The sequence below is a fragment of the Gobio gobio genome (assembly GCF_949357685.1).
Source record: "Gobio gobio genome assembly, chromosome: 4".
NCBI lineage: Eukaryota > Metazoa > Chordata > Actinopteri > Cypriniformes > Gobionidae > Gobio > Gobio gobio.
In genome coordinates this window covers 42,996,791-43,021,202 of record NC_137100.1, presented here as the reverse complement: position 1 = coordinate 43,021,202, position 24,412 = coordinate 42,996,791, and the positions used below count along the sequence as shown (strand labels likewise).

General features: G+C 37.7%; 1 protein-coding gene across 3 annotated transcripts; it reads right to left on the bottom strand.

Annotated features, from left to right (window-relative positions):
• Positions 1–894: 894 nt before the first annotated feature.
• On the bottom strand, positions 895–24,367 carry zbtb44 (zinc finger and BTB domain containing 44). Of its 3 annotated transcripts, none has more exons than XM_079816157.1 (6): positions 24,027–24,367; positions 17,563–18,680; positions 14,277–14,361; positions 9,457–9,608; positions 6,439–6,739; positions 895–3,660 (listed from the first exon to the last, which is right to left on the bottom strand). In XM_079816157.1, the coding sequence occupies exons 2-6, from the start codon at positions 18,647–18,649 to the stop codon at positions 3,318–3,320; spliced, it is 1,968 nt and encodes a 655-aa protein (XP_079672283.1). In that variant the 5' UTR covers positions 18,650–18,680; positions 24,027–24,367; the 3' UTR covers positions 895–3,317. The 3 variants fall into 3 exon arrangements, with proteins under 3 accessions (XP_079672283.1, XP_079672285.1, XP_079672284.1); XM_079816159.1 differs by having other exon boundaries at positions 6,656–6,739; positions 24,027–24,329; XM_079816158.1 differs by having other exon boundaries at positions 17,563–18,676; positions 24,027–24,310.
• Positions 24,368–24,412: the final 45 nt, after the last annotated feature.

The window sequence follows — 24,412 nt, the reverse complement described above, 5'->3', positions numbered from 1 at the left end:
CAAAACCATTAATTTTACATTAAAGAACACTATCTGACTTGACCCATTTTGAGGGCTTTCTTTAACCACCCCTCAAGAGTTGATGTGGGTCAGACAGCCCGGAGGACACCAAATCACAAGCAGGTGCTTGGAGTCTGCAAATATTGTGCAGTCACAAAAACTTAATCTAGGAGGCCAAAGCAAAATTAAAAGCCTCTTATTGTTTCCTTTAGCATGTGTTTATGCACCTGGTTGCCAAGAATTTCCTTATTACCATCCCTTCACACACCAGAGCTTGCTCTGAGCTAGAAAACCATCATGTATTCGCATAAAATGTCAAGTGAGATGTTAACTAAAGTTCAATAGCTATAATTATTAATTAATAGCTCATAACTTCCTCAGCAGTTTATGAACATGGTGTCATATACAGTAATAACCTGATTTAATCTGTACTTTATTTCCCTAGTTGAATCAGAATGGTAGTATATGCACAAACTCTACACTACAGTTGAAAATATATTTGCAAATGTAATTTATTCCTGTGATGGCAAAGCTGAATTTTCAACAACCATTACTCGAGTCTTCAGTGTCACATGATCCTTCAGAAATCATTCTAATATGATGATTTGGTGCTTAATTTTTTTGATTATTATTATTAATATTGAAAACAGTTCTGCTGTTAATATTTTGGGAACCATTTTCAGTTTTCTTTGACGAATATAAGTTTTTTTCCCCCTCACTTTTGATCAATATAATATATCCGATACCTGAATAAGAAAATTGTTTCCCAAAAAATATATATAAAAAAAACCCCTCTTTGAATGAATAGTGTACATGTGTGTAGAATTATTTTAAGAACATATACCCGAATGACTATTAGCAATAACAATGGAAGCAATGAATTTAGGCAAACGTGGAGTGTCAGGCTGTTACCATTTACTGTAAATCTTAATGTACATAATGTTTTTACAAAACATCATTCAATAAATCTGAATTGGCACAGAAACAGATGATAAGAACCACTGAAAGGATACAAAATGACTAATACATTTGTCTTTATGAAAATAAACACAAAACATACAGTTTAAACCGTGTCGAATAGCACTTCAAAAATATTTTTAGTTTCAAGCTACATTTGAAGTCTACCAGCATTCTGTCTACAAAACATTATGAATTCATATCAATGCATGTTTATGCCAATTAAAATACAATACAGATCCAATATCCAAAGGCACAAGATACGACTAAAACTATAGGCTTTAAAAAAAGAATATAGAATATACCAATAAGACATGGTCACAAAAGCGAACACTACAAGGCTCAAGTCAAATAACTACTTACACTCACATTGATATTACAAATGTACAAATTGACACTTTATAAGGTAACCGTCATCGATACAGAATCTGGAAAAAAGCATTATGACTACTGAAATATCACGTTTTCTTTCTGCTCAAACAATTGAACACCAAAGATTGAATATTGTATACAAAATGGTAGTTGCACATATCTGAAACAACATCCAACAAACGAATCAACCCATGCTATACTGATTTTTTCCCCCCCATATTTCTTTTTTGCACGGAAAACATGCAAGTAGCACAAAGAGCAATCTGGGACAGACAGCCAATATTGTCTTATGGATAAATGCGTCACTACAAACTCTCAGACTATGAAGTAATTGAGTTCGAGCAACAGCCTGCGGTTGCAAAAATGGAGAGAGTGAGATAAGCGGGGGACCGTCTCGAGGGAAATGACATCAGAGAATGATATTGCAACCTAGGTTTTTTTCCCCGCTGTTTGTACACTAACAATTCATATGAACTGTTTATCGAAGCTTTAGCTTATTCCCTCGACTAACCCCCTTCCTGTAGTTCATTATCTTCAGTCATTCAGCTCATTGTCCACTGCAGTATAAAATGTTGTAATTCACATGATTTCATTTTGGAACATGTGAATCATTCAAAACAATATTGCACAAAGCCTATTAAAATGTTTGTTCCCTACAAATTCATGTTGGAATGGAGCAGCTTCGAGACTGATTGCCAGGTGCAATATCACATGGAGGAAGCGGATTTGTACGCAAGATACACGATCGTTACAATCACCAAACAAAACAAATGCTACATATTCCAAAGTTGCAATCAAGTTACATCTTCAATCAAGGCTCATGCCATAGTCACAAGATGTTCATAAACTTTGTTTGGGAGACTGTTAGGCACATACAACTATGGCATCAAGCTATGGAGAAAAATTCCATAGTATAATTCCAACAGCAATAAAATGGAAAAGGCTATGGAAATATCACCTTCCACTTTCTTCCATATGTCACAATCAAAAGAAAAATGTTAAACCAGAAGAATTCACGTACAGCTCTTTAGATCGAATTGACGAGTGGTTCGGAGAGCTGGGCAAGAGGCACAGTTTACAAAATTTAGCAGCATTAGACATACAGCAGAAAAGAGGGCTAGGAAAACAGGGCTACTCTTCACATATACACTCATTAGATTAGTCACCATCCACGCACAACAACCTATTGTTTCGTGCCAGTCAGGTTCAGTGTTTCGTTTCCGCTCTGAACACACATGGAAGTAGTAACAGTCTTTCACATTTTTAGGAACGGTCCTCAGAGGGTCGAAGCTTCCCAGGTTTGTTTACAGTCAGAAGGGGCAGTTTGCTAAAGTTAAGGCGTAGAGATGTAATAAGAGAAAAGAAAGTCAAACAATAAAAAGAGATCAGTCATAGTTGAACGTAATGGAAAAAAACATCACATTTATATAATTAATATTCTTTTCGACAGACTGCAACAAAGTTGTTAAAAAAATTCTACAATAAAAAAATATCTAAATTAAGAAAATGTTCCATGGAACAAATTCATTCTAGTCACAGATATTAACGGGTTACTAATACAAAAAAAAAAGTAAACTGTTGTTTGTTTTTTTTCATTTAGAACTGTGATGTTCTTTCAGAAAGATTTCAAATGTAATATTACAACAATTGGATCAAACAAAACAACAAATGACTGTTTACTATTGTCTTTTCAGAGCTGCTTTACAGGAGAATTGAATTCTGTTTGCATCATTGAATCATTATTTTCACGTTTATCACTGTAAAGCTGCTTTAAAACAATCTGTATTGTATGAAGCGCTATATAAATAAAGGTGACTTGACTTGTAACCTCAACAAATCAGAATGAACAAATATCAAAAGGCATTATACTTTTTGATAATGGAACACATCAGATTTGTAAGCTTTAAAACATACCAAGACATCGACAACAGAAGTATTGAGTGTGCAACGGGACTGTTATTATACATGTTTACATGTATGCAACTTTTTCACTCAATTGTAATTGATACAAGTCTTTTCTTTTTTCTCCCCCCTCTCTCCTTCTCTTCCTCATCTTCCTCCGGGTCTTGTAGAGAGGTAACAGCAGGGGTGGACTTCGGATGGTCCCCTGGTATGCCCTCCCCTCCGTGCCCTGATCTGGGGTTCGGGGTTTGGGAAGGAGGTGCAGAAGTGTGGTTGTCATAGTTCATGGTAGAGGAAACTTGAGAGATAACTGGTGTTTGGACTGAGGAAGAGGAGGAAGAAGCTTCAAAGGTCTGCTCACTCATCTCAAAGTGTCCCAGCCCCTCTTCCTCTTGCATGTGACTCAGGTAGTCTGGGAGGAGGAACTCACTAGGGCAACAAAGGGAGAGAAGCGCCAATGTTCAGAAAATCATCACTGCAATCAATACCAACTCAGCACAAGATAAAACTGACAAGTTTAATGATCTTTATAATCATCTTTCACAATTGGCTTTTTAGAAAAATTGGGCTAAAACACAAAAACTAGTTGCTTTCAATTTCCTCTGTGAAGCCACAATCAGAGGATGTCAAACCACTCAGGCGCAAGTTCAAAAAGTTATTTGTCAAAAAGAAAAAAAGGTTATGATTAACCCAAGATTGTGTTCCAAGTTTGGTGTACGAGTCGAATATTTTTTTTCTAGGATCTTTTTTTTTTTTCATGAACAGTCCTAGCATGTTCAAGCCTAGCAGTAAAATTTGGCAAAATGTCCTCTGGCAAAACACTTCAGCTATCTAAACGAAAAGTCAAAATTGAAGCTTCAAAACAAAGATTGTGGATTGTGGCTTGGCAGAAAAAGTGATATAGCAAGTAATCACAATTCAAACACTGATAGCTTAATCCATGAATAGGATTTAGATACTAATGACATAATTTCCTATTTCTTCATAGCAAGTCGTTGCAGTCTCGACATTGATTTCCGTATTTAAAGTCCTTAACACAAACTTTAAAGCAAAATATTGTAATACACGTATTAATAAAACAAAATGTATTCAAAATTATTATTTTTTTTAAATGTCATGCGCGATATCTAATTAAGCCAGTTAGCACTTTCCAATTTGTACTTGTTTGTTCATCTTAAAATGAGATATCCATCAAAGATCTCCAACTGTTTCTTGCAATCGCAATAAATAAAACTTAATCGGAATACACTTCACGACCGCTCCCTCTCTTAATAAGCACACGGCAGAGCCAAACTATTGCCTCAGCACTGTAGCTTTCATAGACACTGTTTATTTGTGCCTGACAAAGATGAATAGACCACAGAGATCCTAAGAGCGAGAGGGCTTAAATCAAATAAACAGTTGGATGAAATAAGGGAGTCTATGTGTAGCAGGAGCTCAATGCATAAAGGCACCTGACTCCCTTCCCTCTGCTTTAATAAAGGGCTACCGTCATGAAGATTACCTCAGAAGAACGTCTCTTAAAGTTTCCTCAAAAATATAGACAGTGATTCCAGTAAGCTTTTTTTTTTTTGAGAACTTCGCTTAAAAAATCTATTCAGCTGACGTAGGATTGATTTCCCTGCCCGCTATAAATGTTTACATCTCAGTGCTTCTTTTCCTAAATCACATTCCAACTCTCCCTACTTCCAAAATGGAATCAAAGCAATGATTATTTCATTTAGAAAATACATGTTTTCAAACAGGAAAGTCACTTAGATGCTTTTCTCTGGGGAACACATCTAAGAGAAATACACGTGCAATCTTAAGAATAGAATGCAAGAAAAACTGAAGGGTGTGCCCATGTGTTAAAGCTACTCAGAAACAAATAAACATTTTACTCGGCATAATACTGATCAGGACAGTCAATAGAGGAGATTTCAGTGATTTCCTGAAAGCTCTATTCAGCAATTAACGTTCTTCCAAATAAAACACAATGGAACTGGGCGTTAGCCTGGACTGAGGTAAACCTGTTAAAACTCAGCAGAAAAGACATTTCATCTGATAGAAGCATTTTGTCAGTCACACCTCAACGGGAAAAACCTGTCATCTTCAGCCATCTTTAAAAATGCACAGGGTTTCATCTGTAATACTTTATAATAAGGTTCAATTAGTTCACATTAGTTGAGACATTGAGTGTCATGAAATAAGGCTTTCCTGTAGCTCTAACAGTAGAGCCAGGTCATGGATTCGATTCCCAGGGAAAGCAAGAACTGACAAAATGTAAAAAATGTGTACCTTGAATGCAATGTAAGTCGCTTTGGATGAAAGCATCTGCCAAATGCATCAATGTAAATTAAATAACTAACAATAAGCAACAATTATTACAGAGTTTATTAATCTAGGTTATTGTTCATTTATAAATATGTTATTGTGTTAATTAATTAATGTATGTATGTATGTATTAATTATGTATTCATAATACATAAACTAATGTTCATTTATATAACTTGAAGTGTACAATTCAAGTTATATAATTTAACATTAGCTCATGTATTATGAACATACATTAATACTGTTCAAAATGTTGGGGATATTAAGATGTTTTTTCTTCCTCAGCAAATTAATCATTTGCAGCACAGCTGCACTAACCTGAAAAGTTACAGAAAAAACTTAAAAAAAAAAAAAATTGTATTATGATTTATGACCGATTTATTACAGAATCCACAAAAAAATATTAAGCAGCATAACTGTTTTCAACATTGATAATAATAAGAAAATAATTATTCTAGAGCACCAAATCAGCATATTAGAATTTCTGAAGGATCATGTGACACTCAAGACAAGAAAAAGTCATATTTTCAAATATTTTTAAATAGAAAACGGTTATGTTAAATTTGTTTGATTCTTCACAATATTACTGTTTCTACCATATTTAATCAAATAAATGCAGCCTTGTTGAGCATAAGAGGCTTCTTTCAATTTAATAAAAGCTATAAAAGTAATGATCTTTGTTCATTCATGACACCTAATGCATTAACTAATGTCAACAAACTGAACCTTATTGTAAAGTGTTTCACCTAATACACATTGTTCAATACAGTTAAATAATTTCTCCCCCCCAATTCAAAAACGCATCTGCTACCTCAACATGAGATGAGCGGCCGACCGTACAAAACTAAATTTGTACTTCTACATATTTTCTTAGAGTGTTCAGCTCCTCCTCACCTGGTCTGGAAGTAGTTTGCTAGTTCTGACGCCTCATGGTTGAGACTCCTCAGGTGTACGATTAAATTGCCGGAGTTGGTAAACATGGCGCCGCACGTTTTGCACTCGTAAATCCGAGGCTTGCGGATGATGTGGCGAGACACCCTCATGTGGTGCTTATATTCACCGAAGGAAGTGAAAGTGGCGCTACAGATCTGGCACCGGAAACAGCGTTTACCTTCGTGCTTCAGCCGGTGCATCTTCAGGGAGTAAGCCCGCGTAAACTTTTTCCCGCAGCGGTCACACTGGAATGGCTTAATACCTGTAGAGGGAAGCCATGAAAGATTACTGTCTATCATATTCACACCAGAAAACAGGAGATAATTAGCAAATAAAGATGATAATGAAGTTCGTAGAGACTGAAAGGAACCTGCCCGTCTTGAATGTTTGTTGTGCGCAAACTGCTAAAAAAAAATAATAAGACAAAATAACCAAACACATCATTCTACTCATACAAATAAGTCAGGATGTTTATTGTGAAGATTCACTCCAGAAATGTGTCACATTAGGCATGTTGGTCACATAACCCACAACTTAAAGCAATTGCATACAATCACTTTCACCAGTCCATAACTAATCGCTGTGATGAGGAGTTCTGCTGAGACAATCAACAGCAAACAAAACGCCACCTCTGTATAAACTAACAAGTCGATTAGGGTGAATCATGTTGTACTCTTCTGCAAACAAGACATTTATGTAGTACAGAGCCCGACATTAAGTCTTTCCAGGATCTTGTCTGAAAGCTTAACTCAGCTGCCCTAAAACATTTTAACAATAAAGCTTAAAGGGTAACTTCAGTGATTTAGCATTAGGCTTTGTATCAGTAGAAACCCGGTAGTATATTCAAATTATGGTACTTTCCCCCCTCAAATCCCCCTGAGACGAGAGAATTATGCATTTTATTTCTGGAAAAATTCCTCCGATGACACAAATATCGTCATTTTGCGTCATTGAGGATTTTTTGGCCAGAGGCTAAAACTACAGCCACTAGATGGAGCTGTTCCGCATGTTATCAACCCGCCCATAGGGGAGAGATCTCACTCACAGAATGGAAGACACAGACGGCCGCACGGACAATCATAATAACGGAGCGCGGTGCAGAGTAAAGTGAGTGTTTCAACTTTTCAATGAATTCCTGTGATAGTTTAGCTTCCATATGCGATCTGAAAACGTGCCAGACTGGCGCTTAACGTTACCTCAGCTCTTCGTGATGAAGGAAATCTGACACTGCTGAGGAAATCTGACACTGCTGCGTCTGCGACGGCTCACTCACACTATTGAAAAGACACGTTCAGTTTTTAATTGTAGTGTTTATTCTCTAACAGAACGAAATGATTGTATTACTATGAAGATCAAAACGATGGTGTACGGAGTGGCCTCGTAGGGCAGCAAAGCAAGTGCATTCTGGGAGTTGTTGTCTTTCATCCACATGAGACAAAAATACATTTTCTGTCTTTTTTTTCAGTCTAGAAGGCATCAAATTCAAAAATAATTTCACATTTCTACTACATAAATGACCCAGTTTAAATACATAGCTTAATGCTAAATCACTGAAGTTACCCTTTAAGTACATTAATCATTCGAAAAATTGGATGAGGCCAATTTGTAAATGAATAATTGCCGGATCAAAAACAACAATTAAAAGGTGCTGTGATTAACGCTGCCCATAAAACTTCAGTTTTCCCAGAACATAGCTACGTTGAGATCATTCAGTTGATCAGTGATATTCTCTCTTAACAACGACGTCGATTTTTTGATTTCTGTGACTGATCTAACTCCTGTTGCTTGTGTCTCTCTATGCTGATTAGTATTTGCAGAATTGTCCAGGGGTGCAGTTCCATTTTCTCTGGATTTTTTTTTATCCGCAACACTATCAGCTCGCGGATATGAACAATGAAAATATGCTTGACTGTCTTTTTGACCTTTTGGCAATATTAAAGGTCCCGTTCTTCGTGTTTTTTTGAAGCTTTGATTGTGTTTACAGTGTGCAATATAACATGTGTTCATGTTTCGCGTGTAAAAAAACACAGTATTTTTCACACTATTTACTTATCTGTGTACCGCTGTTTCCACTGTCCTAAAAACGGCTGGTGATTTCCTTGTTCTATAAAGTCCCTCCTTCAGAAACACGTAACGAGTTCTGATTGTGCAAGCGGTTCCTGTGCTGTGATTCGACCACAGCTTAGCGCACGTGAAAGCGGTTCCTGTGTTGTAATTTGACAGCAGCTTAGCGCACGTTGGAAAGGTCACGCCTCTTAACGGAGAGATGTATGCGTTCAATAATCTCTACAGCGTCCCTGGGAAAGCCAAACAAAGGTGATTTGACTCCTGGATGAAAATAACAGCGTCTCGATGACATGGCGATAAACACACTCAACGCAACAGTTCCTTTTCTCCACGCGACCGTCCGCTTCTCCACGTGGGACAGCAACAAGACCGCGCCCCCTTTTTTCGCGTTTCTTTGTGGGCGGAGGTTAGTCTGTTCTACTGCTCTACTGGCGTAATTAAAGAAGGAAGTACCAGGATGTAGTCAAAGCCAGCCGTTCGCTGTAGGCTTTGAAAGGGAACTTCTGTTAAATAAAATATCTCGCTTGGCATTGAACTTTGAGCTTTATAATTTTACAGGTATTATTTATGCTCTAACAGCAACATTACACACTAACTAAAGTTTGAACAATGGAATCGCGAAGAAGGGGACCTTTAACTTATTTTTAACAGAATAATTTGTCAGGTATATACCAAACTTTCCGCTGGCGCACGCTCTGTCTCACACACACAATGTCACCATGCAATGCACTTGTTAATGTTGGATCGTTCAAAAACAATAAAAATTTCTGGAACAAGATCGGGCAGGACATGGCTCAAATTAAGCACTCGATTAAGCATCAGGAATATAGAGTGAATATAATGTAGTGTTTGACAGGAAAAAAAATCTCTGCATTCACATGCACCGTCCTGTAATAGCAGAGGCTCTCTCACCAGAGTGGATGAGCATGTGCTGCTTGAGATTCTGTATTCGAGTGAAGCGGACGCCACATGTAGGGCACTGAAAGGGCCGTTCAGGACCATTGAGTCCTGGGCGGGTGGAGGGGCTGATGTACAGGTGGTATGGGTACTGGACATTCTCCAGCCTGGAGAAAGAGCAACAAGAAAAAAAGAAAAGAGACTAATTAGACGAGCCAATTGCACTAAAGAAGAGACATATAGCATTTTTCTATAAAAATCTGACTTGTCTCAAATAATAATTTTAAGTTCTAAATGTCTGCATTATATAATCATTCCTACACTGAATGAAAATGGCAAAACAAGGTAACGTGTCTTTTTTTTATTTACATTTTTAATTACATTTTTTTGTTTATTTGATTTAGTAAGGGCATTGCAAAATAATTTCTACTTCAAATAAATGTTCTTTTGAACTTTGCACTTTTTTTCTACAAAAACACAACAATTTTCAACTGTGATCATAAGAATTGTTTCTTGAGCACCAAATCAGTACGTTAGAATGATTTCCGAAGGATCATGCAGGGCTCCAGACCAGGGCTCTGAACCGGTTCAAGGAACGAAAACGAAAACCGAAAACGAACGTAATTTTAAGAGGAACAAAAACGAAATCAAAATCAATTTGAATCGTTCTGAACAGAAACGTTAATTTGAAATGATCATTAACCGGTTAATAACGTTATTTTATCGTTCTCTTTAATATTTTTATTTGGCAGTGACCAATAATGAATTGAGTAGTACAGCGTGTGACGCTGACGGATCAAGCGTGAGTGAAATGCCCGCGCACCAGTCATCAATGAATCTATCGGTAACGCAAGTCAGTGTAGAGCGCAAATTTTCATGCCTCATTTCTTTCCCTGCTGAGGTCTACAATGAAAGCGCAGGTATTGGAGGACATTCTTTTCGTACGTTTAAATAAGCAGTACGGACTTTAAGCTCAAATAGACTGATTTAGGTTAGTTTATGGATTCAGTTTAAGCCTATCCAAGTAGGCTATAGCATCTATCAAACATTTTTCCTATAGTCTTTCAGATTGCCAATACAGGACAGGTCAATGTTTTCTATATAGACGGTTGATGCTTCGTATTAAATGGTATGTTATATTGTATTAAATGATCAAGCTTTATTAGCTGACTGAATTTTATTATGTGAAGCAAGGACGTGTTGCGCAGTGTTTGCTTTGAAATTAGCAGTTGACAGTGCATTAAAAGAGCAATGGTTATCCAGTTTATTTATTCTTTATTCATGCAATTTTTAAAACAAGTCGTGTTGAAAAAAAGTTATGTAAAAAGAATGTTATCACTCTTCTGAAAAGAATTAGGCATATAGAGGGCCACTTTCGATTGTCTAACGCTCCATTAAAACAGGTCCGATGTTTATGCTTTGTAATTAATGCATGTATTTCTGGTTTTAAAAATGTTATGAAATAAATATTCAAGTTTAATTACCATGCGTTATATTATTATTGAGTGAAAATAAGCCTATTTATACGTATTTGTTTAAAGTATAGGCTAAATTAAAATAACGTTATTAACCGGTATTTTTTTATATCAAACCATTTTCGGAACTGTAGTGTTTATTGAGGAACGCAAAAACGGAAACGCTATAATATCGATTCTGCTCGGAGTGAACCGATTGATATTTTTTTCCGTTTTTAAGCCCTGCTCCAGACTGCGACCAAATGGTCGCATTTTGCTACCAAAATTTGAGAGTGTGCTGAATTTCACATCCAGTCACACATGTGCGACCAGTAAATTCGGTGCTGATGTGGTGGTGACGCGTTAATTTTAGGCGTCTCCTTTTTATATCTTCTTTTAATTAATTAATTAAAAGAAACGATGAAATGTGCTGCACTGGTGGAAACAACACAAGAACACGCGACTGTCAAGACTGGCTCGCACGGTGTTCAGAGTCCGCGCCAGCAGCAGCAGCGAGCGTTCCTTCAGCACATCTGCAATGGTTATGGCGTTTTCACCTCATTCGTTTTCTCTGATCAGATATCTATCCGATTGTAAAAAGAATTTACTATGCCTTTCAAAATTCTTTCGAGATGGATTAATATCCGATCACTCAAACAAACCAATTCAGAAGGTGGTCTGGTTACGCATTTCAGACAAAACTGCACAAGTGTAAATGCATATGGTTGTTTAAACCATACATGTACATTTTACTCCTTCCATTTTACTCCTTGAGATGGTGTTATAGGGCTATATATGATATGGTGTAGGCTAGTCATACTGCAACACGCATCGCGCAAATGAAACGGAAAGTAGCCCAAGTCTCATATGCTCAAAAACACAATCATCTTCATTAAAACTAACGAAACTAAATGCTCTTACCAGTGATTAGGTCGCTCTTTCTCCTAATGTGGCATTTGATCTTGAGCTGATGATAAATAAATGCAGCTCATAATTGCTTTTGTTGACGTGAACTCTGTTAAATGTGCATAGCGTGGGAATTGAAGATCGGATTTATATTCATTTTGCGGAGATGTGTAAGGTAAGACAAACTGCATGTTTTTTTATTTTAATTTTGTTTATTAGTAATTGTATAGCCTGTTTCGTTAAGAGAGAGCCGTTGCGAGCAGCATCAGCCTGCCTCAGCTTTTCAAAAATGCGTTTTTACTGTGGTGGTGATAGTAATCGTTTAAACTAACATTGTAATAAGCTTGAAGTGTTTTATATCTATGGACTTTATTATAGGCAAGACAAGTCAACTGTTGATTTGAGAGGCTAAATTGATCCAACATGTGGTTAACTCGGCCGCTGGCCCTTTAAAAAACGAAAACGTTAATTTAACAAACAAAGAATGCTCCAAACATTTTTCTAAATTAATTTAATAAAGAAACGAAATTTAACTACTTTGACATTAAAAACAAAACTGAACAATTTTAATGGCTGCAACAGTAGCGTGTAATCGGGAGGATAGAAAAACACGGGCTCCAGTCGGACTCGAGCCGAGAATTTTGATAAGCTGTCAGACACGGACCTCTGTACCTCAGTGCGCACTATAAGCTCTGTTCGAAAACTTACACACAAGCAATTTTTCATGCAAATCGTGCCCCATTTCGAACTAAACTGCCAGTGTAAAAACGCCCTGAGACAACAGAAGATGAGCAGATCGTCTCACACACACACTGTTCTTGCGTGGCATATAACGGTTACGGTAACTTTGGAGTGATGTCAAATAACAGTCATATGTTTCAGCATGTTACAATAATTATATGGCTTGAGTTAATATAGCCTATTCCCTAATTAATTAAAAAGTTTGCTATCATACAGATTGAGAGCGTGAAAGGTCTCTCTCCCTCTCTGTTTATATGCATGTAGCCTATGCATGTGGGGGGGAGGAGTTGCAATTTCCGAATAATAATCGATGTGACACTAAAATAAAATGTGACTGAATTTGAAACAGCACATTGTAATTTCTGCATCTATTATCAAAGTATTTATTAGTAATACAGTGGAAATTAGTAGATTTGGTTAGCATGTTGATTTATGGTGTGCGCCCCTACATTTTCTGGTTGTGCCCCTAAAATTTTCAGTTGGGGGCCACTGTGCTCCTAGTGAAAAAAAGTTAGTCTGGAGGCCTGTCATGTGACACTGAAGACTGCAGTAATGCTAGTGAAAATTCAGCTTTGCATTACAGGAATAAATTACATTTGAAAATATATTAAAACGGAAAACATGTATTTTAAATTGGGATACTATTTTATAATGTAACAAATTTCTTCTGTATTTATTATTAAATAAATTACAGCTTTGTTGGTGAACATAAGAAACTTCTTTTAAAAACATTTAAAATTTGTTCAAATTTGATATATCACAGGTGTCCTGTTTGTCTTCACAATACCTACATTTTAAAATCTGTTAAAGGGGTGCTTTTCAAATCTTTATATTATATTCAAAAAAAGTATGATTTATTATACATACAAAACATTAAATTATTTGTAAAATTAATTAATTCATTGTTATATTCACTTTCTCACTCTTCACATTCTGTTACAAGGGATGGTTAACCTCTTTCAGGGATGCAAGTATATGCCCAAGTATATGCCCACTACCCACTTTTTTAAGCTGAAGATAGCCAGTGCCGTAATAGAGCTGAATATATTTGAGCTGAGTCAGAAGAAAATCAACCGGGGCAACTAAAACGATTGCAACAGTCTGTAATATGCTTATATTGTAGAGTAGCTTCTTATATGTGTAAATATCAAGAACATTTTGGTTTTCCATTCCATGACCCCTTGAAAGGAAAACATGTACATTTGTGTGGGAATATAAAGAAAGTGTCACACTGTGATTTCAGTATTTTCTATTTGTATTCACGATACTGCTACACAATTTCCTCTGTCTACATATTCACAGAGATCACCCCACAAAAGGTTTAAGGCTAACATATAACACATTTAGTCAGGCATATCAAGGTGTCATATAAAAACAGACCCCTTCTCTTGAGATGGACAGCAGTGGCTTTTTTTCCCTATCCCATTTGTTTTGCATCATACCATTTCCCTACTCTTCCAGTATTCCAAAAGGCAAATTCATGTCCAAGAAGTTTCCAGAAAGCCTGCCAACTAGCTTCTCTGGCCTCTTGGCAAGAAATCTTTATCCTAATAGCCACTACAATATCACAAAAGCCTCTACTGCTTATAAATAAATATACATGAGGAAAGACGATGATGAGAAGTCAAAAAAATAACGTCCCTCCTCAGAGGGGCCCTTTAGTTCAATAATAAAAGTGAGACGCCGTAAAAGTATACTCTGTTAAAACAACACAGACACCCAAAGGGGTCTTACCGCTCATCCTCCTCCATGTGACCAGTAGTGTTTGGAGTGCCTTGCATGGACTGGAGACCTTCCGTCACCCCCTCATCCATGGAGCCTGAAGAGAGAGCAGAATGTTGTTTTTGAACCTCTTCTCCGATAAAACTATAGTTTTAATAGTCTTAATATTTTGTTGTTTATTTTAAACAGATACTACCTCGGTAGTTCTCAAAAGTGCACAAAATAATCAATGTAATCATAAAGAAAAAAAATAATAATACAAATTTTCATATGTAAGACAGTGTTCTTGCTCAATAAAATTATTATTTCTTTAAAGGGGAGGTCTAATGCTATTTCATGCATTTTGACTTATTTACACGGTTAAAGAGTTGGATTCTCATGCGGCCAAAAAAAAAAAAAACGAGTTGGACGTTTGACAAATACACTCCTTTAGGATTCAAATAAGTTTTGGAAAGTTTTTTTCAAGTATGGCGCTGTATGACTTCATAAAAGGTCAGAATTGCTTGTATGGCCACTTCTCCCAGATGAGTGTGCGCACATCAACCAGAGCGAGAGCAAGAGTGCACCCATTAACAAAGCTTTCTACAGGTTACGGAAGCCGTCGGCAGCGCTGTCATTTGTTTTTAGACCACAAAATCAATGTGTGTCACTAAAGAAGTGTGTTTTTGGTTGTGAGGGAAAGATAACCTTGTTCAGCTTCCCAAATAACCCAGCTTTAAGGAAACAGTGGATGCAGTTTGTTTTTTCCGGAGCAGCAACGGGGTTCTGCAATTGTGTTTGTTTGTTCCCGGTTACGAGTCGAAACCGCAGGCGGTGAGTGAAACTGATTCAAATGTCTGTGTTTTGTTGGCAATCGGCGCATAAGTGCATATAATGAATGCATATAATGCATCTAATGTATGTTAACTGAGTTTGTAACATTACAACACGAACATACAGTGAATCGAAAGTTATCCAGGGATTAGGGCTGCAGCTATCCATTCTTTTTGTAATCGATTAATCTAGCACTTAATCGATCGATTAATCGGATAACAAAAATATTGTGTGTTTTTAAACAACCAAAACAAATAATGCATAACGAAAATGAAGAGGAAAAGCTATTTAATTTATTAATATGCACAACAGGTTTCATGCTTTAATCTAGCCCTGACATCAAAGTAAATATCTGTTTTATGTAGATTTCTACACCTGCAGCATTTACCATTAGGCTACTAACAAATAATATATAATTTCTGGGGCGAACCTATTTGCTATGGTAACCTAAAAACCTCTGTGTGTGTGTGTGTGTGTGTGTGTGTGCAATCGTGCTGTGCGTGAGGAAGAGTGACGCCCCAATCAGACCAGTTGCTTCATTGCATTTTGGTACGGCAGAAATACATACATTCCTTTTCAGTCGAACGCTGCATTTGGCTTGCATCACTTGCATTGCGGTGCATTTTAGGTGAAGCAACCGTTCGAAAATCGCGTCACAACATCACGTCCCGGTGTATACAGTGAATGCATGCTGAAATTATTGTTGCGTGGCTACATAAAAGTTTAAACATATGTGATGCATTGCCGCGATTGGTCTGACTGGCGCGTGAGAGAGATGAGAGTGCATGCGTGTGTGTGTGTGTGTGTGTGTGCGTGAAGCGGTTCTTTTTTTTAGACTACATACTCTCTTGCAATTGAACGTGAATATGTTTACTACTTAAAAACATCAAAGCTAAACATCATATCTAGTCAAACCACATCACGACATCGCTACAAATACAGTATGGGATTCAAATCAGTGAACATCAATGTATAGGCTTAGGCTACATTACCATTGAAGTCGTACTGCTGTGGAATGCCAGGTCTACTTTGCAGTAGACACATTGCACCTTGTTCTCTTCTTTTTTAAGAATGTAATGATCCCAAACTTTAGACATTCTCTGCCGTTTATGGACATCTTTACTGGCCATTGCGCCAACTACATTCAAAATGTATCCCACGAGCTATGGTGTGCTTCCTGAACATTGAACAACAGTCGGTGTGAATCAGATCCCTGCACGTATAGTTCGCGTCATAGGAATTTAACGAGGCTTTGAGGCAGAACTCGAGGAATTTTTGTAATCGAGTTAATCGAGTAACTCGATGAATCATTTCAGCCCTACCAGGGATAATGCCATGATGACAGGGTTTTTCCTGCATCGAAATTTTTTTGGCGGCCGCCAAAACAAATCTTTGTCCAGCCAAAGCCTAATTTGATGAGTTATTGTGATTTATGAGTGATGTAGAATAGATGCTGCGCTTGTGACTGAGTGACAGAGAGAATGACAGAGAGCTCCTCCCCCGCGCACACTCATGGGTCTTCAAAATAATCACTATGTTAGCTGTTAGCTCTTTCTCATATTTCACATATTAATCCAAATCAAAAGGTCGGAAGACCGAAACGATGTTGCACGTGGCACATTCGGACAATTTTTTTCCTATAATTACCACTGGGTGTGAATTGCGCTCAAAAAATGTTGACTGTTCTCTGACCAGCTGACATAAAGCATACATTCAATAAACGGGAAACAAATTATATTCAGTTATAAAGTGTTTTCTGTGTGTTGACATCTTTCGCGATGTTCTGACAGACGGGATTGCATATGGCAGAAAATTAGGCTATTTGTTCATTTTTAATGCTACTTTTTAATATTGATATGATTATATACCAAAACAATTATCTGTATATAGTGTAAAAAATGAGGAACAAAAGAAACAAACATCGATGTAAGAGATCATACATAATATGAGATATCAAAATAAGATGATCAAAATTACTAGCTTTTTTTAAATGTATTGTCAGTATTGCGCTCGCAGATCACGTGGGTAGGGTGTGTGTGTGTGTGTGTGTGTGTGTCAACCACCACCGAAGACCATTTTTGACCCAGGAAAAACCCTGATGTGTGTGTGTGTGTGTGTGTGTGTGTTCGTGACTCTTTAGCTCTGCCCACTGCATGCCTGCATGAGCTTGGCTGTTTTCTGAAAGCATCGGTACAGCGTATCTGTCTTTTATAAATATGATAAAACTAAAGACTCTTCGGAGATATGAAGCATGCAATACTACTCTATCCTATAGGTACTCAAGATTAACATGAGATAGGCCGAAACTGTGTGTTATGTACCCTTTAAAAAAAATACTTAGCTGACCCTTTTGAACAGTAAAGCAATTTTTTTACAAATACCATTAATTATTAATATTATAATAAAAAAATAATACAGGCATTAAATACATGCTCATCACAGAATAAGTGTATTCAAGAAATGGTATGAATGTAAGGAGTCTTACCAATGGATGAGGACTGTGGGCTGATGAGTAGATCTTCTTGGGCGTGTTCATTGCCAGGAACCGTCTGCTGGTCACTCAGAGAACTGTGTGGAGCACTGACCGGCTGAGAAGCCTCTTCATGCACTTCTTCATCACTCAGCCTCTCCACCTTCACCTGCACATCGTCTTCTTCCTCCTCCTCTACCCCTGCCGCACCCCCTACACCCAGGCTGCGTGGGCCCTCGCAGGCGAGATACTCTACCAGTGCCCGCCCACTAGAGTCCTGCCCCGACGCTCCGGATGGTTCCAGGAGACCTTCAGGTAGTTTTGACTTCTCTGGCGTAAACCGCCGGTCCACACCAAAGGGGTATGTCCAGGAGAAGGCCAGAGATGGTTCCAGAGCCTGTGCTGAACTCTCTGGGAAGGAGGAAGAGGAGGGAGAGGGGTTGGGGACTTGTGGAGAGGTAGAAGATGCTGGTTGCGGGCTCGCAAAGCCTTTGCGCTTACGCCTAGATTCACGGCACACAGGGATGGGCCGCTCTGGTACGCTGCACTCGGATGAGACTGGAGACGGTGAGAGGGCATCTACAGGGGCGAGAGTGCAGCTCGCATGGCCTTCAGGGGGCTCTTGGGGCCTGTGTAAACCTGGGGGCTGGGTGCTACCAGGACCTCCTGCTCCTGAGGATGCAGAGTTCCACAGAATACTAGACTTCATGAACTCAGAGCAAGTGTTGGCTACCGCAAACATCTGCATGTAGCTAGCCGCCGCCAGTACGTCAATGATGTTCTCCGTACTAATGGACAGGGTGGATGTGTAGGCGTATTCCAGAAGAGGAGCAAAACCAGCGACTGTCACATGTTGAAGATCCAGCACATGTTTGTTATCTTCACCTACAATTACGGTGTCTTCTTCAGCCGGCTTCCCAGACAACTTCGCTCGAAGGAAGTCACTACAGCAGGCTAGTACTACCTTGTGGGCCGAGAACAGCTGGCCCTGTACACGAATGGTAACGTCACAGAAGTGGCCCTCACTGCGCAGGGTGTTAAGCTTATCCAAAAGCTCCTGGCTGTGGCTGGGGGAGTTGTGAGTGAAGGTTTTCACACCCATCCTTCACAGTGGGACGAGGAGTCTGGGCTGCCTGGACAGAATAAGATACATTAGTCCCACAAAATGGCTAACAAAATCAAGTACATTTATATGCAAGCGACAAGAGGTTTTTAAAGTAAAGCGTAGTCAAATATTTGAAGTATGGATGCAAGTTTGCAGGAATATACATAATTGACTGTCATTAAAGTTAAAGGAATACTCCATCCAACAACAAAAAAAGTTTATTTTGAAGAATGTTGGCAACCAAACCATTTTGGTGACCATTGACTTCCATTGCATGGGGGGGTATATATCAAAAATATATTCTTTTATGTTTCAGAGAAGTAAGAATGTCATACAGGTTTGGAACAACATGTGTGACTAAATGATGACAGATGTTTCATGTTTAGGTGAACTATCCCTAATATAACAATCAATGAATAGATTAATTGTTAACCAGAACTCAAAATACCATGCAAAGACTACTTTAAAATGATGATTTCATGTAATATTTAATATAATTGTAATAATATTATATTTTATATAATTTAAATAAATATGTTAAATACATACTGCAGTACAGCGGGGACAAGTAAATCTCTCATTCACTTGTCCGAGCAAAAAAATTGCTTGTCCGGATTTTTTTTGGTAAATATAATTTATTCTGAAGCAATATTCTCACCAGTGTTCAATCAGCTTTGACATATTTAAATCTGCATATTTGTGATATTTTTACCATTTATTTCCATAATCTTATTAATATAGGTTATGCTTCAGCTTTCATTTTATATCCTTAAATTTGATCATACATTAATTTAGAATAAGACACTATAGGGCTGTACCAATCAAATTAAATCATTTACACTGAAAAAAATTATGAGATTGTTTTAAATATTTTTCAATATACAAATAAGAAATGTTGGAAACAATGTTTAAACATGAAACTAAACCACCAGTAGGTGGCAGCAGGTGATGGTCTTAATGAGTGAGTCATTGAAACGATTCATTCAAACGGCTGATTCATTCAAGAATGATGCAGTCGTTTACATAGACAGTAAAATAAATGGACACAGCGACCCCATAGACTTCAACGCAGAAAAGTGAAATCAATTAGAAACACTCACTTCCTGATGGCTGAGCGTACTGCACAGCCTCAGACTGAGCTTGATGACGTAGATGTGACGTGAGCAACCTGTCTGGCAGTTGTAAGTCTTCTAGTAGTTGTGCTAAGTGAAATATGAATCACCGAATCTTGCAGAGACGGAGAGCATAACCAGGGGCAACTTTTGGTAAGTATTCTGATTAATTATTTTGTCATTTTGCATAGTATTTATTTATTTTAAAATTTTACGCCAGTACGTCATTTTAAGTTAATGCATCCTGTCTATACGGGTATATACGGTAATTTCTCTACTGCGCGACAGAGAGTTGCGTGGTTATGATGCAATCGTTAGCCTATTTTTACCAAAATGGCTTCTACAGGGCGATAGTGTTAGATACAAGGTAATGGAGCCTTTTATACATTGTTTCTTTAGAAATAAACAATGGACAAATGGAGTCTTTAAACGCCTCAGATGTAAAGTTATTCGCTGTCAAAGTGACGCCATAATGTATGGGAGTCAATGGAATGCTAACAGCAGGTGATGGCTTGGTTAGCAATGGCTGCCCCTATGGAAGGTACGCTTTCCGGGTGCTGGATTACCCCCTTGGTCGTTTATGAATGCGTCATTGAATCTTTGATTCAACCGATTCATTCAAAACGCTGAATTATTCAGTAACACGCTGTTGCAGTGAGGTACGTTATGGTTCTGCTGTGATTTTTGTTTGGAACTATTTTCATTGCTGAAATAGAACAAAGACGGTCAATATTGAATCTAAAATGTAAGTGACTTGTAAGTGAGTTAATTAATTGTTTACGGAACTGTCAAATGAAATCAGTAAAACATTTTCAATCGTGGTGGTATTCAGGAAAACGGCACTCTTGCTCGTGTGATGTTGTTTAACTGTATCATCTGTTATAAATATAAAAACTCCACAATTTTCTAATTTTAACCGTGTATGTTAACTGAGTTTCTTTGTGTGAGAGGCGCTCATTTGTTTGTATTTCTCCTCGAGAGGCTGCGCGAGGCGAGCGTCAACAACAACCTTGTTCCCGTCAGTTCATTAGCTACATTATATATTATTATCCACTATCGATCGCCACTTACACTAAATGGATGCAGAATAATTCTTGCATTTTGGTGATTCCCTAGTTATTTTTGTTATTGACGTTTTAATCAGCTTGTCCGGTCGGGCAAGTAAAATTTTTTATAAAGTTAGTTCATCAATTTCACTGTCACTGGCAAGGAATATTCTTCCTCACTGCTGATCTAGCAGAGCTAGATATACAGACAGAAGACACATGGCTTTACACCTTAAGCACTTTTTCAATTCCAGCGATCCTTATGACACAAAGCACAAGCACATACTTAGAATGATTCAGAGCTGAAGAATCCTGATTTTGTAACTTTTCCAAGCCCAAATAAACTCCCTCAAATAACATCTGCCGAAAAATGGTTTAGAATTGCTTGGATCCAGCTGACAGTTAACAGAGTGATGGCAGATATGCAGGGTTTTTCCTGGGTCAAAACTGGTCTTCGGTGGTGGCTGACAGACATGGTCATCCATACACACACACACACACACACACACGCACACGCACGCACGCACGCACGCACAGTAAAAAAGTTCCCTACCCACGTGATCTGCAAGTGCAATACTGACAAAACATTTTAAATAAATTCAAAGAAAATTTGTAATTTTTGCTTATCTTATTTTGATACCTTGATGTTTGTTTTTGTTCCTCATTTTTACACTATTTACTGATAGTTGTTTTGGTATATAATCATATCAATATTAAAAAGTAGTATTAAAAAATGAACAAATAGCCTAATTTTCTGCTATATACAATTTCATAAAATTATCAGCTAGCTAACCACAACTTTGTTCTGGGTTCACTCCAGTCTAAACTAAATGATTTTAGGCTATTTATTTTACTACACATTGTCCAAATAAATAAGCTGAAAGACTGTGGATGATTAAAGCTAATTCTTACTATCCACTCTTGCTAAAGTGGGTAAGCACACTTGTGTTCTCATTTCAAGTGTTCTGAGTAAATGATTCAACTGATTCATGAGTTCAGTGTTGGACTGATCCGTTCTAACCAGTCGTTAAAATGATTCGGTTCAAAGGAGTCATAATGTGGCGAATCGGACATTGGCTGACGCGCTGTGTGTGAATCCCTTCTGTTAGAACATCGCGAAAGATTTGTCAACACACAGAAAACACTTCATAACCGGATAGGATTTGTTTCAAGTTTATTGAAAGTATGCTTTATGTCAGCTGGTCAGAGAATCAGTCAATGTTTTTTGAGCGCATTTCACACCCAGCGGTAATTAAAGGAAAACATCGTCTGATAGCGCCACGTGCAACATGGATTCGGTCTTCCGACCTTTTGATTTTGATTAACGTAATATGTGAAATATTAGAAAGCTAAGAATGCCTATTTTGAAGACAGAGAGCGTGCGAGCGGGGGAGGAGCTCTCTGGTCGTTCTCTCTGACACTCAGTTAACGCAAGGGCAGCGGTCATCTATTCTACATCACTCCTAAATCACAATAACTCATCAAATAAGGCTTTGGCGGGACAACAATTTGTTTTGGCGGCCGCCAAAAAATTTTCAATGTAGGAAAAACCCTGAGATATGTCTAAACTATACAGATGTCCAAATGAGTCTGTCTCGGTTTAGAAAGAAAGAGATCATCTTTGGTCCTTGACTCAAATTGTTAAACATTTACAACAGCAGCGTCTAATCAAACAAGGAGATGAAGTAAGCTGAGAAACATCAAAGAAATTCACTTAATTCTTAGAAAGATAATACTTTCAGTTCTTAGAACGGTAAGCTGCATTCCACAGTGACAGACTTTACAAGATTTTTTGGGACAAATTAAAGCGTAGAGCTATAAAATAGCCATAAAACCCCTTTGCCTCTGCACGTTTCTAATTTATTGCTTCAGCAGCAACTGGACGACACGGTTGAAATACTGATAAAAACCCTACCACCACATTTTAAGGTGTCAATGCTCTACGCCAGGTTTTTTAACTGGTCTAGGAACCCCCAAGAGTTATTGGTGGGTCATGAAAAATTTGAAAAGAACAACAAAGATAATTTTAACAAGGTTCAAGTTAATGTGGTAACTTATAAATTAACAGTAAACATCAGTTTATTTTAAAAGGTTTATAGACTGCTACATATAACATTGTTCTATACAAAAAGTAAAAAGAAAGTTATGGAAGTCCCTTTCTTTGTTAAAACAAAAGGCACAAAACACAACATTAAAGAGCTTGTAAGCTATTACAAGACGTTTACATGTATTTCCGGTTTATTGGCAGGCCACCAGAGTCCACTGGACTGAACACTGAATTATGACTTAGTGTCTAATATGCATTTATTTTTTATTCATGAGTATTCACAAAATATTTAAATAATTATAAATAAGTCACACAGTATAAACTTGTATATATGAAAAACATAGCTACCGTTAAGAAGGGATCCTTTGCACATATTCTTTCTTCAGTTAATATCTCTGTTTCCCAGAAGAAAATGGGAAAACACGATGGTGAATATGAGCCAATTTTCATTTTGTGTTAAGGCTTCCCAAAACAAATATAAACATGTCAGTTTCGAAATTTATAACGATTAAAAGTTAAATTATTCGTGGATTGTCCATGTAAACTTTTTTAGTTCAGAGAAAATGTAGCAAAAGTAGATGCACTGAAATCAAAGTCATTATCAAAAATGCAAAATACATGCATAATTCTCCCATAAGTAATGAATGGAGAGGACATTGCATCATTGTTTATGACTGTTAAACTCATCCTCGGAGAACGTTAAAGGGGCGTGGCTTCACACACGAGTTGCTTTTGTTTGTGTATTATAGCAAGCATTCATTCTATATCAGCCGTGACAATCATTATTCTCAAGCCCCATATCAAAGCCGGTTTAGATTCATGCATTTGATGCACACCGAATTCCTGATCCCCTAAAGCTGCGTGTTTTGACAGGTTGGATGTGGCCTTCTATTGCGCGGTGTGCAAAGTAAATTAGAGAGTAAGGATACAATGTATATATGAAAAAACCCAAGAGTTAACAATGTGACTACCAGAAACTTGTGCACAAAATACACTCAAGAAGATTAGTACGTGCTTTGTCGTTTACTGAGTCCAAAAACAACCTCCAGCTAACCTGCAGCATTCATTGGCTAGCTCGCTAATCTCTGACGATGACTAAAACAGTGTCGTCAGTGTCAACACAGTGTACAAAACATTACTCGAGTTGGATGAATGTCTTTGCAGCTCACCGGTAAAAAAGAAGAATGGACGAATCCGTTGAAATGTTATACAACTATGAGCGCATGAATGTGGTCCAGCAGCGAGCTAACTAGCTGCTAGCATTCTGACACTTGCACAGAAGTACTGTAGCTTGTTGAAAGCAGAGTCACATCCCGATAAATCACGAAGTCGAGTGCCCCCCGTTTGTATTAAAAGGCAAAATCATAAAAAAGAAGCCTGTTCAAAATAGCATTATGTATAAAATGCATTGGTATCTCCTCTGACAGGTTTGAGGCTGATGTTTACATACTGTATCCCAGAATGCTTTTCACGGGGCTTGTGCGACTGACCTTTCATTTTTTTTAGTGGTGACCTCAAAGGCGCTGTGATGACGCAATAACACAAAATAAAAGCA